Source organism: Quercus suber, unplaced genomic scaffold (assembly GCF_002906115.3).
Source record: "Quercus suber isolate HL8 unplaced genomic scaffold, Cork oak 2.0 scaffold_43, whole genome shotgun sequence".
Taxonomy (NCBI): domain Eukaryota; kingdom Viridiplantae; phylum Streptophyta; class Magnoliopsida; order Fagales; family Fagaceae; genus Quercus; species Quercus suber.
This window is the reverse complement of record NW_027069508.1, coordinates 1,494,226-1,512,437: the sequence shown is the minus strand read 5'-3', so window position 1 is coordinate 1,512,437 and position 18,212 is coordinate 1,494,226. Positions and strand designations below refer to the sequence as shown.

Here is an 18,212-nt window from a genome sequence, read left to right as displayed (position 1 = left end):
ATATGTCAATATTTTATGCAGTTGGCTAATCTTTTGACAAAACGCAGTTTACTTGTAATTGGGTAGATCTAGGATGTGTTTAATACTTAAAAAAACATGTTTTTCTAGTCTAGTATTAAAGCCATGAAGATTGGACCAAAAAACAAGTGAAGAAAAGGTGTTCATTAAAGCTGGACAAATAGCTCGACAGCTGCTCGACACCTCCCAACAGCTGGCTATCTATTGAGCTTCTTAAGCCTTTTCTTATCGTAATCTTGATAACTTCTCAACAGCTGGTGGATCGATCGAGAAAGCTTTTGTCTCCTCGACACCTTCTCGACACCTAGCTATCTATCGAGGTTTAAAACTCGACACCTCCTCGACACCTCTCGATCGATCGAGGTTACGGAAAATCAGAATTTTCAGATCTGATTTTTGGGCCAGGCTTTTGTATTTGTGTAGGGTTTCTTTTCTCACAACCCTAGACCTAGATAAGCTTATTTTAGAGGCCATCATTTAAGAGAATACAAGGAGAACATAAGCAAAATGTGATCGATACCTTATTCTCTCTGAAAAAAGCGACTACGTCTTTGCGTCTTAGGGTTTTGTAACCAAGTACTTCTTGATCTTCATTGCTGATGAAATGAAGAACTTTGCAGCTAACATTCTTCTTTCTCAAGTTGGTGAGTGAGTCACGTATTGGGATTCGTGTAAAGGAGTTAGTCACATACTGGGATCCGTGCAACACAAAAAGGGTGGCGTTCATATATTGAAGAGTTCAGAAGTTTTGAAGCGGTAAAAGGTTTCTGCTGTGAGTTCATCTACAGGGATTGTAGAGTTTAGGGATAAAGGTTTTGTACTAGATCTGAAACTTCTCTTTACTATAATGGATTGCTTTTCGAGAAGGTTTCTCCCCAAGTTTTTTACTGTGAAATTGGTTAGTTTCATTGGTTTTCCTGGGTCATCATATCTTGTCTTATTTATTTTTCTGCTGCATGATTTTGACATGATATGGATGTTTGTTAATTTTAACAAGTTTTCTTAATAATAAATTTAATTAACAACTTGGGTTTAAAACTTGTTAATTCTATCAATCGGGGTCTAAATTTTCTAATAAGTGGTATTAGAGCGGGTTCACTCTGATTGGATTAATTTCTTAAGTGTGATCCATTGACCTATGTTGTCATGGATAGAGGACAATCTTTATTTATACCTCCTTTATTTTGATGGAACTAATTATGCGTACTTGAAAGTTCGTATGAAAGTCTTTTTGCAGGCTTTAGGTAAACAAGTATGGCAAGCTATTGAAGTTGGCTAGATTAAGTCAAAGGAAGCGCCGGTGGATTGGGATGATGCAACAATCACTGCAGCAAATTTGAACAGTAGGGCCTTGAATGCTTTGTTTTATGGGGTGACCAATGAGGAATTCATGAAAATATTATCCGCGGAAGTTGCCAAAGAAGCATAGACCATTCTTGAGACCACCTATGAAGATACTAAGGCAGTAAAAACTGTGAAGTTTCAACAACTCACTAGTAGTTTTGAAGAAATAAAGATAGAGGAGGATAAGACATTTGATGAGTTTTATGCTAAACTCAAGGATATTACGAATTCTGTTTTCAATCTTGGAGAATCTATTGCAGAATCTAAAATTGTTAGGAAAATCCTTAGGTCCTTACCTAAAAGATTTCATGCCAAGATCACTGCCATTGAAGAAGCAAAGGACATTGATCAAATTCCTTTGATTTTGCTTGTAGGGAACATTCAAACCTATGAGATGGGATTAGGCTCAATGGGAAAATGTGGAAAGAGTAAAATCTTGACTTTTAAGGGTATAGAGGAAGAGATTGAGGACTCTGAAGATGAAGCTGAAAGTGAAGATGAGAATGAGGATCTAACTTTCATAACTGATGAGATTATCAAGCTTTTTCAGTTTAGGAAAAAGGAAAAGTGCAAATCTCCTAGGAAATCTAAATCCTCTAGGAAGGGTAAGAATGAGAAACCTTTCATCAAACGACATGAGTGCAAAGGTTTTGGTCATATGAGAATAGAGTGTCCAAACTACCTCATGAAGGAAAAGACTAAGAAGTCAAAAGATAAAGGGTTGGTTGCTACTTGGAGTGACAGAGGATGACTCTTCTGATGAGTTTGTGGATGAATGTCGTCACGTTATGGCCTTTGCTGCCACAACCAATAAGGTGATTATGGAGAGTGCTAGTAACAGTAAGGATTCTTCTTCTAATGAAGTACCCAAGAAGATGACCCTTCAGGAAGCCTATGATAAGCTATGCACTGAATTCATAAAATCTGAAAGGACTTCTCATCTTTGTAGAAAAGAGTTGAATGAGGTAAAAACTGAAAAAGCTGATCTGTTAGTCAAACTAGATGAGACTACAAGGTTAGTTGAGACTCTTGTTGTGGAGAACGACTCATTAGAAGAAAAGGTCAAAAATATTGAGGTTGAGCTTAGTCAAGTTAGAACTCAAATAGAGATGATGTCTACTACAAAGCTTGATGAGGTCTTGAGTGCTCAAAAGTCTAGTTCTAATAAGACTGGCTTAGGATATTCTGTTTCCTCCAGCCCCTCCTCTTCCACGGCTTCTGGATCAAGGTCTGTCTTTGTGTCCCAATCTGAGAAAGGTGATAAATGTATGAAATCCAAAACTGTTTGGCTAATTCTAAATCCTTTGTTAGATCTCATGTTTGTCACCATTGTGGTGTTTCTGGACACATTCGTCCTAATTGCTTTAAGTTGTATCCTCATAAGCAATTGTTCAAACGGTCACAGGTTTCCTTTCAAGGACCTACACCTTTGTTTGGAGAGTTATTAAAAGCTTTGAGGTTTTTAACTCAATTTCAGAAGAATTTTAATTCTTCTATGTCCTTTAGTAGACATACTAGGACACGTGCCTTTTCATCTTCACGGCCAAAGACTCGTGCTGTGTAGGTGAGAAAGGAGCCTAAGACTTAATTTTCTTTTTTGTTTGTCCTCTGCTTTAATTCTTTCTATCTAAAGTAGGACTCTTTTTGCTTGATTTCTTATCTGCTTTTGGAATCATGCTTTCATAGATCTGCATCTTTCTTTCTGCTTTCATGTTGTTTATCTATTTTTGTTTGGTTGTTTAGTTTTTATTTTGTTTGTTTTCAAAATAAAATAAAAAGGGAAAAATCAGAAAGATACAAAAACAATGTGTGTTTTGTATACATTGGTATTTGTGTACCTTGGATGGCCATTGAAACAAAGTTTCTAAATTTTGTATCTTTTGTAGTTTAGATAAGCATCTCTATGCACAACTAAGCAAGTGAGATTTGTGGCTCTTGTTTGTGATGAGTAAGATTAAGTTATCTCTTAGACTTAACACTCATATCACTCTTTTTGACGGGTAGGACTAGAAAATTCTAAGAGAAAGGCATAAATAACCATCTCACCACTGTTGCCCGCCAATCATAATATGACACCTGTATGCTTCGGCATAGCAAAAGTGCAGTGTCAAAGACACCCGTATGCTTCAGCATAACAAATGTACAGTGTCAAATGCTTAACATCTTAGATATTTCTTTTCTCTTTTTTATGCCCATGCATGATATGCTAATATAAAAGAAAATATGTAAAAAAAAATAAAATAAAAAGCAAAAAGATCAAAAATGTTTTAAATATGGTTGCAAACGTGTATTCTAGGAGATGTGGGAGTTATAGAATGTACCTCGAAAGTGATAGTCTCCATCAAACAATTATGATTGTGTGTGAGTTAAAGTTATTTTCTCATATTTCAGATCATCATAACATGTATACACATATGCAATCTTGTGATGTTTTTCACACACAACATGTATACATAAGGTTTACATGTGTTAATGTATGCTCATTAAACTGTCTTGACTTATTTTTAAAATATAAAATTAGTTAGACTTGTTTAGTGTGTGTGTGTGTGTGTGTGTTTTAGGATTTATGTGCTTAATATTTTTCTTGTTGAGAGATTTGTTTTTCACGTGTTTTGCATCCTTATTTTATCTTGTCATCCATAGCATCTTGTTTCATTATATTCATGCATTTATATGGATTTCTTGTGCCTTTTTGATCATTTTTATGTTTCTCGGGTGAAGCTTTCCAGCTTCTTATACCTTTTATCAATCATGACAAAAAGGGGGAGAATTTGTGAAGAATATGTGGTTTCTTTTTGGAAGATTCTACATGTTATAGGGAGAAATACATTCCTTTGTAAGGGGGAGATGTGTTTCATCTTGTTAGGGGGAGTGTTTACTTCCATCTTCTTGTACATTAGGTCTTGTGACCATTGTTTACATACATAGTGCTTATCTTCTTTATATACTGATGTATGTTTCTTTCACCTACCTTTACATGTGTTGTTTCTTTTCTATCTTTATACACATGTTTCTTATACTTGTATCCAATCTATTATTTCTATTTCACACTAAGATGCCTTGATGAGTTTTATTTAAAGTGTTTCAGAAATAAAGGTTGTCAAAGTCTTTCTTACCCCAAACTCTCTTCTTGCAAAGTTTTTCAAAAGTTTGTGTTAGGATAGATTTTATTGTATTCAACAAGTGAATATGAGTTTAGTGATTTATGACTTCTCTCATATGTTCATTTGTTAGTTGTGGTTTTGTCACGGATTGCCAAAAGGGGAGATTGTTAGGACATATGTGATTCACTTGTTAAGAACATATGTCAATATTTTATGTAGTTGGCTAATTCTTTGACAAAACGCACTTTACTTGTAATTGAATAGATTTAGGATGTGTTTAATACTTGAAAAAACATGTTGTTCAAGTCTAGTATTAAAGCCATGAAGATTGAACTAAGAAACAAGTGAAGAAAGGTGTTCATTAAATCTGGACAGATAGCTCGACACCTGTGGACAGATAGTTCGACAGCTTCTCGACACCTCCCGACGCTGGCTATCTATTGAGCTTCTTAAGCCTTTTCTTATCGTAATCTCGATAGCTTCTCGACAGCTAGTGGATCGATCGAGAAAGCTTCTGTCTCCTCGACACCTCCTCGACACCTCCCGATCGATCGAGGTTACGGGAAATTAGAATTTTCAAATCTGATTTTTGGGCTAGGCTTTTGTATTGGTGTAGGGTTTCTTTTCTCACAACCCTAGACCTATATAAGGCTTATTTTAGAAGCCGCCACATGAGAGAATACAAGGAGAACATAAGCAAAAGGTGACCGGTACCTTATTCTCTCTGAAAGAAGCTACTGTGTCTTTGTGCCTTAGGGTTTTGTAACCAAGTGCTTCTTGATCTTCATTGCCGATGAAGTGAAGAACTTTGCAACCAACATTCTTCTTTCTCAAGTTGGTGAGTGAATCACGTATTGGAATTCGTGCAAAGGAGTTAGTCACGTACTGGGATCTGAGCAACACATAAAGGGTGGCGTTCATATATTGAAGAATTCAGAAATTCTAAAGCGGTAGAAGGTTTCTGCTGTGAGTTCATCTACGAGGATTGTAGAGTCTAGGGACAAAGGTTTTATACTAGATCTGAAACTACTCTTTACTATAGTGGATTGCTTTTCAAGAAGGTTTCCCCCCAGGTTTTTTACTGTGAAACTGGTTGGTTTCATTGGTTTTCCTGGGTCATCATATTTTGTCTTATTTATTTTTTCGCTGCATGATTTTGACATGATATTAATGTTTGTTTGTTTTAACAAGTTTTATTAATAATAAATCTAATTAATAACTTGGATTTAAAACTTGTTAATTCTATCAACCGGGGTCTAAATTTCCCAATACCTTCTCCATCTTCCTCCTTTGTTCCAGACCCTTTTTCCCTTTTTTCAATCGTTTTCAATCCCAACTAGTGCTCCCTCCATCGGTACCCCTGATCTATCTATTGTTTCCAATGGTCCCACCCATCAACCATTCTCCACCATTCCACCCATCAAATCCCTTCCCTCTCTATTGGTGCTACTCCCTCCAAACCTCTCTCATTCCGCCATTCCCATCCCCCACCCACACTGTCGCCGCCGAGAATCACCCCTCCAAACCCTTCTTTTTGTGGCAATCCCTATGTGATGAAGATAATTATTTTTGCGGGTTATATCTATGACAAAGACAAAGACAATTCTTTTTGCAATTACCTCCATGACGAAGATGTATGATTTCGTTCGCGGTAATCTTTATGATGAAGAAAAAGACAACTGCCCAACCTTTTTTGAGGTTTTTTTTTCATTAACAGATTTGAGATTTTTAATTTTTTATGCGTGGTTTTGTTATTTTCATTATTGTTCATTGTTTGTGATTCATTTTCAAAGTTTGAACATTGGAGCTTGCCTAATTTTAGTTCAGTTTTGTAGCCTCGAGTACTGGTGGAATTGTGTCTACTGATGTTGTATTATTTATTTAATTTTCCTTAGTTATTGTTGGTAGTGATTACCAGTGGTAGTAGTTTTGTTGTAGCTAAAATTTGATTACCGGTGGTAGTTTGGTAGGGATACTAGATGTTGTGAAGGAGGGTGGCAGGATTCTTGGAGGAGGATCTGATAGTGGAGTTTTAAGTTGTTAGCCAACCATTGTATAGGGGAGTTCCTTGCTTGCTGGGTGGGTTTTTGGGAAGGATTTTACATTCTTCTGTTAAAGCAGAAATGATAAACCAATACTCCCAGTTACTGCATAATTCAGAGCAGACTTGGGGGAATGGTTTCAAAGTTTAAACTCATGCTCAAGTAGAATGTGGATTTTCATAGTTTGTGGGTAGGCATCAAAATTGTGATGTTTTAATTAGTACTTTGATATAAAATAAAAATAAAAATAAAAAAATTGTATTGTATGTAATTGCATTATGCGCTTTCTATGCAATGATTGAATAGGGAACCAAAATGCAATTGGCTGTTACGTTTGGATGGCTTAGTTGAAATCCGTAGTCCTTTATCTGTCAATTTGTGAAGCTTTGTACTTTGTATTTTGAAAGGCGAAGTTGCTGCACTTTTTCTTAATAGTAGCTCTTAGGTTTGCAGCCTTTGTTATGGAAAGCAAACACCAAGCTGGGAGATACAAGTTGTTAAGAAAAACATTGTTTAATGCATTATGTTCACGATTGTCAACGGCTTAAAGGTGCTAGGTCATGTTATTTTGTCTAATCAATTGTCGTAATTGAGATTTTGAATATTGGTGATGGTAGATGTCTATAAAGGCTTAAAGGTGGTATAAATTTCAAAATTTCTTTTTTTCTTCGTAAATGTTAAAATAAGTTTCTTTGAATAGATTAAAGTCTAAATCAAACTTAAGAAAAACACTAATCAAGAACCATAATGTGTAAAATGACATTACTGGATTTTCCTTTGTGAAATTTTGCACTAAACTTTGTAATGTTACAACTTTGAGTACTGCTGGTTCATTTATATATAATCCCCATTATCCAAAAAAAAAAAAAACCATGGGCTATTGGACATGTACATTTGGTTTAACTGTATTTTGTAAAGGGAATAGCTAATACAAACAAAAATACTATGGTATAGAAGCTCTCATATTACTCTCATCCCTCGATAAGTAATGTTTGAAAATTGTATTCACCATTGGCCTTTATATTTATTCTTTTTTAGCATATATGTCATATCATGTAATGTTTGCATTTATAAAATGTTTAATTATTCTTTTTATCATGATTATTTCAACATTAGGGAATGGGAGGGACAGATGTAAGCAAGGGTAAGCAGAAGAAACAAAAAGAAAACCTGGAACTGAAAATGAAGGAGAAGACAAGTTATTTCTGTTGAACTTTGTACATGTAACGTGCGTTAGCTGATTTCTTAGAGATGAGCACAACTTAAGCCATAATGCAGATATCATCTTTGAAAAGTGGGAGATATTTGCCTCAATTTTGCACCTCTGCCAATGGTGAAAGATGCTAAAAGTGGGAGATATTGCCGCAAGTTTGCACTAGAGATTGGCTAAAATGTTGTTGAATAGCCTTTTGGCTTCCTTTTAGTAGTTTGTTTTGGAATTTGTCTTGGCTTGTAATTGCTTGTATTCTTGTTAACCTTGGGTAGCTTGTTTTGGTAATTGTACTTGGCTTTGGATTGCCTACAAGTAAATTGTCTCTATCTTTTTTTACTCAGTTCAATAAAATATGCAATTTTTTTGAAGAAGTTGCAAACATGACTTGCAATCTGAAAAGTCATAAAACTTTTGTAATATACCACTTTGTTCTAGTTTATAGATTCTGCAGAATGAGACACAAAAGGCATATACAAAACTTTTCCATTACATAATATTCAACTATGCGCATATGGATCTTAACATATAGAAATATACATTTCCATTGCTTTTAAAAATATTTACAAATAGAAAAGTACATTTCCATTACATATACCACTAGTGCCTAACTAAAAGCTACTCATACATGCAAATATAAAACCTAACATGTTTGAGTAGCTTCATTAGTTACAAAAATTGTTAGATACTATTTCCAACAAATTGTCTAATATGTTGTTGTCCACTAGCTGTCATTTGTATGTGCCATATATTGTCCATTAGCTGTGCAAAAAATTGTCCAAAAATATTGACTAGCTTGCCAAGTAAGACATGCTTTGCAAAAATATAATTCAAAAAGTCTCCAATATGGTACTTTTCAAGGATTATAAATTATCATCAGGAGCTTCTGAAACCTGCAAATATTCCACCAAATATAAATATATGTATGAAAAAAAAAAAAAAAAAAAAACCTTAAGAAAAATATAGGTTCAAGTTGTAGCAAAAATCACAAGGAATATGCGTACCTAATTTGTTTCAACAATTTGTCCAACAACATAGTCTTGTCCAACCAAATGACTAAAAAAGACAGATTCCTACATTTTATATTTTAACAAATTTACATCAATGACATGTTTATCTTATTATTTCCTATGAAAAAGAAAACCAAACCTTACTAAAATTATGGAACTTCTTAAATTATTATCTATCAAATGGCTAAAAAAATAATGTGTTACTCATAGAAGAATAGACTAAAATGGTATGGGGTGCAAGCCTTTTCACCATTCAGCAAAGATAACAAGGAAAACAATGGGTAAACTACATTTTCAAACAAATCTTTAATTAGGTTTAGACAATCACCATTTGGCAATGCTGTTCAGGGACTTCATAAACAATAACCTCATCACTTGTTCTGAATTTTCTTTTATGGTAATTATTTGTTTATTCATTTTGTAATGATTGCTTTATTTGTAAAGATTGATCCAAAACAAAAAGTGTAGCGACTGAATGCCTATTAACCATGTTATACATTGCAAATCGAGAAGATTCCACATTACAGAATGCCCATTTACCATGTTAAAAAATGCAAATTGAGAAGATTCCACATCACAATATCACTAAACATGTAGAGAAAGGAAAAAAGTAAACAGCTGCAAATGAAGTAAAAACAAAGTAAATGAAATTGATTCTCTCAAAATTTTTGTTATGTAAGTTGAGACAGGGAATGGATAAAAGCCATATAGCCTAAGCCCCAAGCCCACCCAAAAAGGAGTAATTTAACCCCCATGATAGCTTGGGTCCATATGAAGCTGATATCCAACTCACTCCTTAACCTTGGTCCCAATTAATATATATTTTTAAAAATGATTACACACATCCGGTAGGTCTTGAACACACAACTTCATCCTCCACCTTTCACTTTACACTAGGAGGACATGCCATTTGAGACAGAGCCTCATTGGCATTAGTTCCAATTAGACACAGGTCAGGATTGCGGATACTCTTCATCTAATTAGGATTGACCATATGTATTTGTATCTTAAATTATTATCTAACTAGGATTTAAGTAGTGTTACAAGTTGAAAAAAACAAGACACAATCCAAAACACAAGCGACTCCCAAACAATTTCAAAATTCAAATAAATCTAATTCCATTTACTGTGAAACTTGAAAACTCAAACCCAAAGATTCATACCTGAGTGAAATTATCCACCAACTGTGAAACTTGTTCAACATTACTATGTTCTTCAAGAGAATTAATGTCAATTGAGGAATTGGCCTATAACATTTGCAAAGAATAATTGTCACATAAACTTAAAATAAATTTATAGACATATAGATTCATATATTATAGTGCAATATAGCATATCTTACTTTATTTAGGCATCCAAGTGATTGAACTTGTCTTGACTCACATGCCTTTTTTCTTTGAGATTTAGGATTTCTTGGCCGTTCTAACTCACCTTTCAACCTTGATTTTGGACGTCCAACAGTAGGTTTTGTTTTAATCCCACGTATATCTTGAAAAGTTAGTCCCTCATAGGATTAGCATCCATTATCACCTTGTAAAACATCCCCAAGAACAACTTCATCATGGACCTCTATCTGATCCTCCATGCTAAGGGAATAACATTTTTTCCTCATTTCTTGCAAATCCTTCAATAATGTGTCAGAACATCTTTTGGCATAATCATACATTATCTCATACTCTGTTGCAAGTATGGAAACTTCACGAAAATTGTGACATAAATGAGAGTAACACTTTCCCAATGACTCTTGAGCATTACCTTTAATATCAACACCATGATAGTTCTTGATAGTACCAACTTTTGCATCTTGTGTCCATCTTTTCAATATATAATGAGTTGGAAGTATCTTAATGTTTTTTTTGTCAAGAACCTTCAAAGCATGGACACAAAGAATTCCTACGAAGCTGAACTTTATGCAACTGCACTGAACATTAGTTGTTGAGATTTCATATTTAACCAGGTGCTCTTGAGTTTTTTGCCAATATTTAACTTTGTATTCAATGATAGTATCAGATTTACTAACTTTGAAAATTGTACAATCCCGCATCTTCATATATTCATCTTGAAACATTTTGAACATTTTTGGGGTGTACAACTTTACAGCATGTCTCAATATCTCTACATCAAGTTGTAAAACTAGTGTTGTCTGCCTCGTTTTGAACTTAGCTTGTAGTTCTTGACGTCTCCTATCAGCTAAAACTCTAGAGTAATGTCCCAAAAAGTAAGCAGATTATATTTCGATTTCAAGTATTTCTTCAACACATTGTTCGTTGACTCACTACGTTGGGTGCTTTTCATATCAGCAGTAAACATATGTCGACCATATACCATGACCTCTTTTTCTTTTAGATCAAATATCCCACACAACCATTTATTATTATTAAGATCATATTTCTCAAGCATATTATTCCATGTAACTAGCCATTCATCTTCATCTTCATAATCATACATACAATTGCCCAAATCAGCTACAAATTGCTTTGATGAATTAAATACATGACTTAGTTTCTTAGCAGCATTTTGATAAATATGCCATACACATAAACGATGATTCGATTCAACAAATACCTCTGCTATTGCCTTAGCCATTGCAGCAGACTGATCAGTAAGTATAGTTTTTGGCTGCTTCCCTGACATTACACTCAAAAAAGTTTTAAACAATCACGTAAATGACTCTATGGTTTCATCATAAAGTAAAGCTGCATAGAATATGGTTGTTTGTTTGTGATTATGAAAGTATTCCATCATAGCACGAGCACCACCTTTCTTCAAAGCCTTTCTCCTCTCATGATGTACATGATTTTTATAGTCATAATCCAAAAAACCAAGATTTTCATGACCACCAACTTGCATACTCAATAAATCTATAGTTTGTTTTATTGATATTCCAGACTTGTCTGCATCATTTGCAATAGCTTTTTGAGCAGGTGCAATTTTTCTTTTTGATCTTAACATATGTTTCATTGGTGAAGGAGCAAACTCATGATTATGTTGTTCATGAAAAGAAACAACTTCTAACATACCATCTTTTTGAAGTTGACATGTCATTTGTGCTAAACAATCTACTTGTGAGATTGGACGATGAAAATGTATCTGTTCTTGGTGTTTGTCAACACCTCGTTCACCCTCTTTTGAGCAACAAAATGTTCTTCTTATGACTTGTTCCATGTTTCCTCTCTTTATAAATTGTTTCCGTACACTGAAGCCAATTCGGTGGGCATAATCTTTGTAAAATTCATATGCACTATCATCACAATCAAATTTCATGCCAATTTTTGGAGTGTCTATTGCAGTGCTTGATTTTTTGGGGCTTCCATGAGTAGGTACTACTTGAGCCTCCTTTTGAATTTAAAAAAAAAAAAAAAAAAAAAAACGTAAGCAGATTAGGAAAATAAATCTTTTGAATTTAAAAAAAAAAAAAAAAAAAAAAAACGTAAGCAGATTAGGAAAATAAATTTGCATATGAAAAAAAAAAATGTAAATGAACTGATGTACATGTAAATAAATTTGATATGGTTTTCTTTTCTATCAACCCCATATAAACTTATTGTTCTAGATATTAGTGGCAACACTGGTTATGTACCAAAGACCCTTGGTAATTTGGAACAAATCTAATTGCTCAACTTGGGGTATAACAACTTCACTAGTGAACCTTTTCCAGAATCTAGCTTTATTGACTCTCTAGCCAACTGCAAATATTTGAAAATTTTGGGTATACAGTCTAATCCACTGAATGACCTCCATTTTGCCTCCCTTGGGAATCTCTCCACTTCTCTAGAGAAAATTGATGCTTCTGCTAGCTAGATTAAGGGCAAGATTCCCCCAAGAATTGGTAATTTGAGCAATTTGGTAGACTTGTACCTAAACAGCAATGAGTTCATTGGACCTATACCCTCTGCATTAGGAAGGCTAGTTAAGTTACAAAGGTTGGAAGTTCAATACAATAATCTATAAGGAACCATTCCAACTGACCTTTATGGAATGAAGAACTTGGGTCAACTAGTTCTAAGCCAAAATATGCTTTTTGGTTCCACACCATCATGCTTGGGTAATATGCCTTTCTTAAGATATCTCTCACTGGACTCTAATAAGCTAAGTTCCATGATACCCTCCACTATGTGGAGCCTTGAAAACCTCTTGGATTTGAACTTGTCATCAAATTCTTTAATTTGCAATTTACTTCCAGAATTTAGAACTTTTAAGGCCATGATTAATCAACATAATAAATTTTTTTTATTATATTTTTCTGTGTATATAAACACTGACACGAGTACAGTTTATAGAAGTTTCATATAACTTCTTTTTTTTTTTTTGGTGCCTTTAGGGAGTTAGTTATATTTTTCTGTGTATATAAAATAAAGCACCTTATGTATTGATTTCATTCATTCTTTTCCCAATTCTTGTAATTCTCTCTCAATCAATGAAATCCTCTCAATTCTATTTAGATTTCTCAGTTTTTACAAGAAACTAAGTAAAACTGTAGCTAAGTTTTTTCAACCCAAAAAAAGCCTCAATTTTCCTTCCACTGTTACAAAGATTTCCAATCCAAACAAACAAAACCTCAAAAAAAATTCCCATTTAAACATTTTCCTCCAAAAAATTCTTTTAAAAGAAAATCCACAAGAATCAAGAAAAACCCAAGAGCAAACTTTGAAAATCCACCAGAATTCGAAGCTACAAAACTCAACTAACATCAGGCAAGCTCCAATATTCAAACTTTGAAAATCAATCACAAACAATGGACAACGATAGAAATAACAAACCAATGCATAAAAATCTCAAATCTGCTAATGGAAAACAAACCTTGAAAAAGGTTGAGCAGTCGTCTCTGTTTTCGTCATAGAGATTATTGCGAAAGGAATCGTCTTTGTGTTCATCACAGAGATTACCACCAAAAGAATCATCTTTGTCTTCATCATAGAGATAACTGCGAAAATAATTGTCTTCATTACTGAGATTGCCACAAAAAGAAGGGTATGGAAAGGTGGTTCTCGACGGCGACAAGTTGGGTGGGGGATGGGGAAGGCAGAGAGAGAGAAGGGGGAAGGGAGTGGGAACGGCAGAATGAGAGAGGTTTGGAGGGAGTGGCGCCAACTTAGAGGGAAGGATTGGATGGGAGGAATGGCGAAGAGTGGTGGATGGGTGGGACTATCGGAATTAGAAACAATGGAAAGATCGGGGGGGATAGGCAGAGGGAGCATTGGTTGAGTGCGGCTGAGATCAATTGAAGAGAGAAAGGGAAAGAACGAATGAGAGAGATGGAGAAGGGATTTGAGCTATATAAGGCTGAAGGAAGAAGACAGAGAGAGTGTGAGTGACTGGTGTGGTTTAGGGACTGAGCTTTTCGTTTTGGTTATGGTGGGAAATAATTGCTCTTTTGATAAAATTTATAATAAAAAAAAAAAGAAAAAAAAAAAAAAAAAAAAAAAAAAAAGAGGAAACATAGCGCAGGTTTCAGTAGGGAAAGAGCCTAATGTCTGAGTTATCGGGGTTTGAGTTAACGGGAGTTACTTCTTGAATTTCAACTTTAGTGGGGTTGGATAGGTGTCACTCTCTGATGCAGACATGTCATAGGTTGGAGAGAGTTCCTCCAATCCAGGTTGCAGAGAAACTTTTTCCTTTGATGTATTTTGTTCTATGAGAGAGAGAGAGAGAGAGAGAGAGAGAGAGGTGCAGAAGGAGTAACATTAAATGTGCTACTGTTTAGCCAAAATACATTGTTGTTCCTTAAACTTTTAAAGTTTACATATTGAGCACCTTTGGTCCCTAGAGTTTCAATGAGCGCTATTGGTCTGGTTTAAAAAATGGACTTTATTGATCCTTAAAGTTAAAAAAGAAATGTTATTGGTTGCTCCATTTAAATTCTGTTACTTTCTATATCTATATGTCTAACAGAGTGATAGCACACATTTTTTAAATTTTAGGACACAACAACACACTTTAAAACATTGATCTTGATGTCAATAGTGGCTAGTATTGATTAATTTATGTGGAAGTAGAGGTAAATTCTTTACTTATAAAAGAAGAGCAAAAATATCATCTTGGGGTCACCATTAATTTGGTCTTTACATTTTAATAACAGTCAATTTGGTCCATATTATATTCAATTTATAGTCAGTTTTCGTTAGTGAGTTGATAGTAGACACTAAATTGACTACAAGTTGAAAATGATAAGGACCAAATTAATAGTGATCCCAAAATGTAAAGACCAAAATGATATTATTTTAAGGGCTTATTCTTCCTTAATAATAATCAAGTGCTCTTAGTATTTTCTTGTAGTGCAACATTTTTTTTAATATATATATATATATATATTTTTTTTTTTTATATTTGAGAAAATCTAGCTGTGCAACGTGAATGTTGATATCATATTTTTTGGATAATGAGAAGGAAACACAAGTCAATTTAAGATATAGTAAATGGACTCAATTTCCCAAAAGGATCAAACCAAGGCATACAACACTAGAGATAGACCACTCTATCCAACAAAAAATTATTAGATTCACCAAGAGTACTGCTAAAGTGGTCATTTCAATCAATGAATTAATGACACTTATGCAAATGTGTGAGTTAGATTTCTAATCAGCATTAGAATTAAAAATTAAAACCATTAGGTGATGTCACAAACTAAAAAAATCAATTTTATTCAAAATCACAAACTAAAAAAATGTGTACATGACCAAAGAACTTGGCAACAATAATATTTTCAAAAACAAAAATTAATGGAAAACAAACACCCTGTCCCAAAAAGTTGAAACACAACTACGAAGACTCCTAAACCATGCTAAAGAATAACAAAAAGGAATCTGAGCACTGAAACAAATTGAATAAAAAAAGAATAGAGAGAAATGAAAATATACTGTTCTCAATCGGCTCTTTATTAGCCTAATACTTGTCTCTTTATATAAGAAGAACTAGCTAAATAAATAAAAAATAAAAAATATATTGTAGAGAAAATATAGTTTAAATTTGAAAATATGTCAAACCTGTAGACTCAGAATCTGTGAGGACATCACCTAATATGTGTTGAACTCTTGTTTTGTTAAGTTCTTGAGCTTGTCATGGGGACACTCAATTTTCAAATGGTATCAACTATCTACGAAGCAATATTGTAACTATGTGAAGCAAAGCAAGTAAACACATGAACAAAATGAGACAAAATGTACATTAACATATCAAACATTATACATATATGCCGCTCATACATGAGATGGGACAACTCCCTCTCTGTCTTCATGCTATGCTAGTTTCAATGTGGTTGTGGTTGGATGCAAAGTTCCAGAAGTGATATAGGGTCTCTGGTCGTGATGATCTTCATCGATGGTGCTAAAATCTTGTATGTCCAATATCTCAACTCTACGGTTAGTCTCCTTCCTTATTTTGATTGCCACGTCCTGTGGGATAAATCTACCAAAAACACTTACCCGGCAATGATTTTTCTCTATTGAATGGGTCTGCAACTCTATGTTAGAAAAGAAAAATGAAGATTAACATTAAGAAAACAAAGTTAGAGTGCTAGGCGAATTTATAGATGAAAGTTTTACCTTTCATGTTAAGAAGGGCTCTCCTAACTTTTTTGTAACAACCATTGCAGTCAATATTTATCCTCATAACCATGCAGAAAAACTGCCATGTGAAAAGAAAAATTAGAGTTGCAATGAATAACATAAACTAGCTAAAATGTTCCCACAGAGAGAGAGAGAGAGATTGAAGATTGCCTTTTTTGTCATGAAACGAGAGGGAGAGAGAAAAAGTTGTTTCAGAACTCCAAAATGCTTGAATGGAAGACAGAATAAAGCGTATATTAAAGGGCAATGATGGGGTTTTGAGAATAAAATGGATCATGGTTTATGAGCTGGTTTATGTTTTCAATCATTCGTGGGAATTCTTCCGTTCAATTCAGAATTTGATTCTCCTAATGCAGAGGTAGAGGCTAGGAATGCAATATAGAGTAGCATGTTCGTTATTCTTGACTTCTTTGCAATTGTGTTTGTATATTTTATGCGTTGCATTAAGGGAGAGCATCCTTTTCTTGTTTATGGAGGCTACTGTGCAAAACGGAAAGGCATTGCTTTTTTCATAGACTTCTCCAAATCAGAAAAAGAGAGCGCAAAGGAACACTTTCTGAACAATTATACAATGCTTGTATGTGCTTTTTAGTATGCCTAACATATGTGTTTGCCAATGCCAGCGCATAGCAAGCATAAATGACAAAAAAATTTACTGTATTTTTACACCATTTCACATAGGTGAATTATGATCTTAGCTAGCTAAAATGTAATACTTTTTTTATAATACAAGTATTGAGTATTGACGCAAGTGCTCTAATTTTTTCTCTCTATATGAAGATAATAATAAAAAAAATGAAAAATTATTATTTAAATAAAATAGAATGTAGAATAAATAATCTGAGGTGAGTGTAAAATATAAAAAGTGGTTCTTATTCTAAAATAAACATGAATTTTTGCACGAGCTGATATGAATACTCTAAGAGCACTCACATCAGTGTTTATATAATAGAAAAAAGAACTACATTTTAGCCAACCAAGCCTGAAATTCACCCCATGTCAAGCTATGCAAAGTTGTGTAAAAATATATGGTTGCTATAGTAAACATGTAAATTTAAACTAGCACTATTCATTTTGCATTTATTTTTTTATCCTTTCCATACATATCCCAAGGAAGAAGGAATATAGTAGATTGTTGTTGTTGTGTGTAAAAAATAAAAACAATTAAAAAAAATAAGAAAAATTAATATTTAATTTTAATGAAATATAGTGTAAAATAGATAATATGATGTAAAAAAATTTGAAAAGTGAGTATGTAAAATAGAAAAAAAAAAAAAAAGGTTATTATGCAAAAATAATATGAATTTTTGCATGATCTGATGTGAATGCCCTTAACCATGTACATTTACACAATTATTGTAGCAACTTTGTAAATTTACACATCTTTATTTTGATCAATGTAAGTAGTTTTCATGATTAGATATGTAAAATTGAGTCATTTTTCTATTTTACACTGTCCGATGCAAATGCTTACTCATGCAAACTTGTAGATGCTTGATTAATTCAACCTAGATAGGGATTCAAACAAGAGTATTCACATCAGATCAGCTATAGTCTTCTAAAATACATCTACAGTGCAAATTTTACACATTTTGAGCAAAAAAACACCCATATCAGTGGGTGTAAAAATGTGTAAAACCGGTCATATTTTTTCATGAGCTACAGTACCCATGTAAATATACTCGGGTACTGTAGCTCGTGTAAATATACACGGGTACTGTAACTCGTGTATATATCAAAATAATATTATCCGTTCGCACCAATTTTTCTCTCTCTTCTCTGTGCACAACAACCTCAGCTCCTCCTCATCTTCTTTTCCTCAGATGCACACCAACACACCCACACACAAACACATCCATACAAACAAATCAAAACAAAGATACACTTGCTCAAAAAAAAAAAAAAAACCAGAGATACAC

The 18,212-nt window shown here is 33.8% G+C and overlaps 1 protein-coding gene and 1 long non-coding RNA gene across 2 annotated transcripts; both read right to left on the bottom strand.

Annotated features, from left to right (window-relative positions):
- Positions 1 to 10,241: 10,241 nt before the first annotated feature.
- Positions 10,242 to 11,773, bottom strand: LOC112041198 (protein FAR1-RELATED SEQUENCE 5-like). The gene is made up of 3 exons (XM_024074113.1): positions 11,479 to 11,773; positions 11,037 to 11,355; positions 10,242 to 10,926 (listed from the first exon to the last, which is right to left on the bottom strand). The coding sequence occupies exons 1-3, from the start codon at positions 11,771 to 11,773 to the stop codon at positions 10,242 to 10,244; spliced, it is 1,299 nt and encodes a 432-aa protein (XP_023929881.1).
- Positions 11,774 to 15,873: 4,100 nt separating this feature from the next.
- Positions 15,874 to 16,675, bottom strand: LOC136066703 (uncharacterized). The gene is made up of 3 exons (XR_010628196.1): positions 16,444 to 16,675; positions 16,270 to 16,351; positions 15,874 to 16,187 (listed from the first exon to the last, which is right to left on the bottom strand). It is a non-coding gene; the product is annotated as an uncharacterized LOC136066703 (long non-coding RNA).
- Positions 16,676 to 18,212: the final 1,537 nt, after the last annotated feature.

Bases quoted from the DNA above. Each gene is read 5' to 3' on its own strand.
- LOC112041198 (XM_024074113.1), bottom strand. From the start codon at position 11,773: ATGACATGTCAACTTCAAAAAGATGGTATGTTAGAAGTTGTTTCTTTT. The intron at 11,356-11,478 runs GTGCTATGATGG...GTGTAATGTCAG, and splicing joins TTTGAAGAAAGGTGGTGCTC to GGAAGCAGCCAAAAACTATA. The intron at 10,927-11,036 runs GTTTACTGCTGA...ACATTACTCTAG, and splicing joins ATGGTATATGGTCGACATAT to AGTTTTAGCTGATAGGAGAC.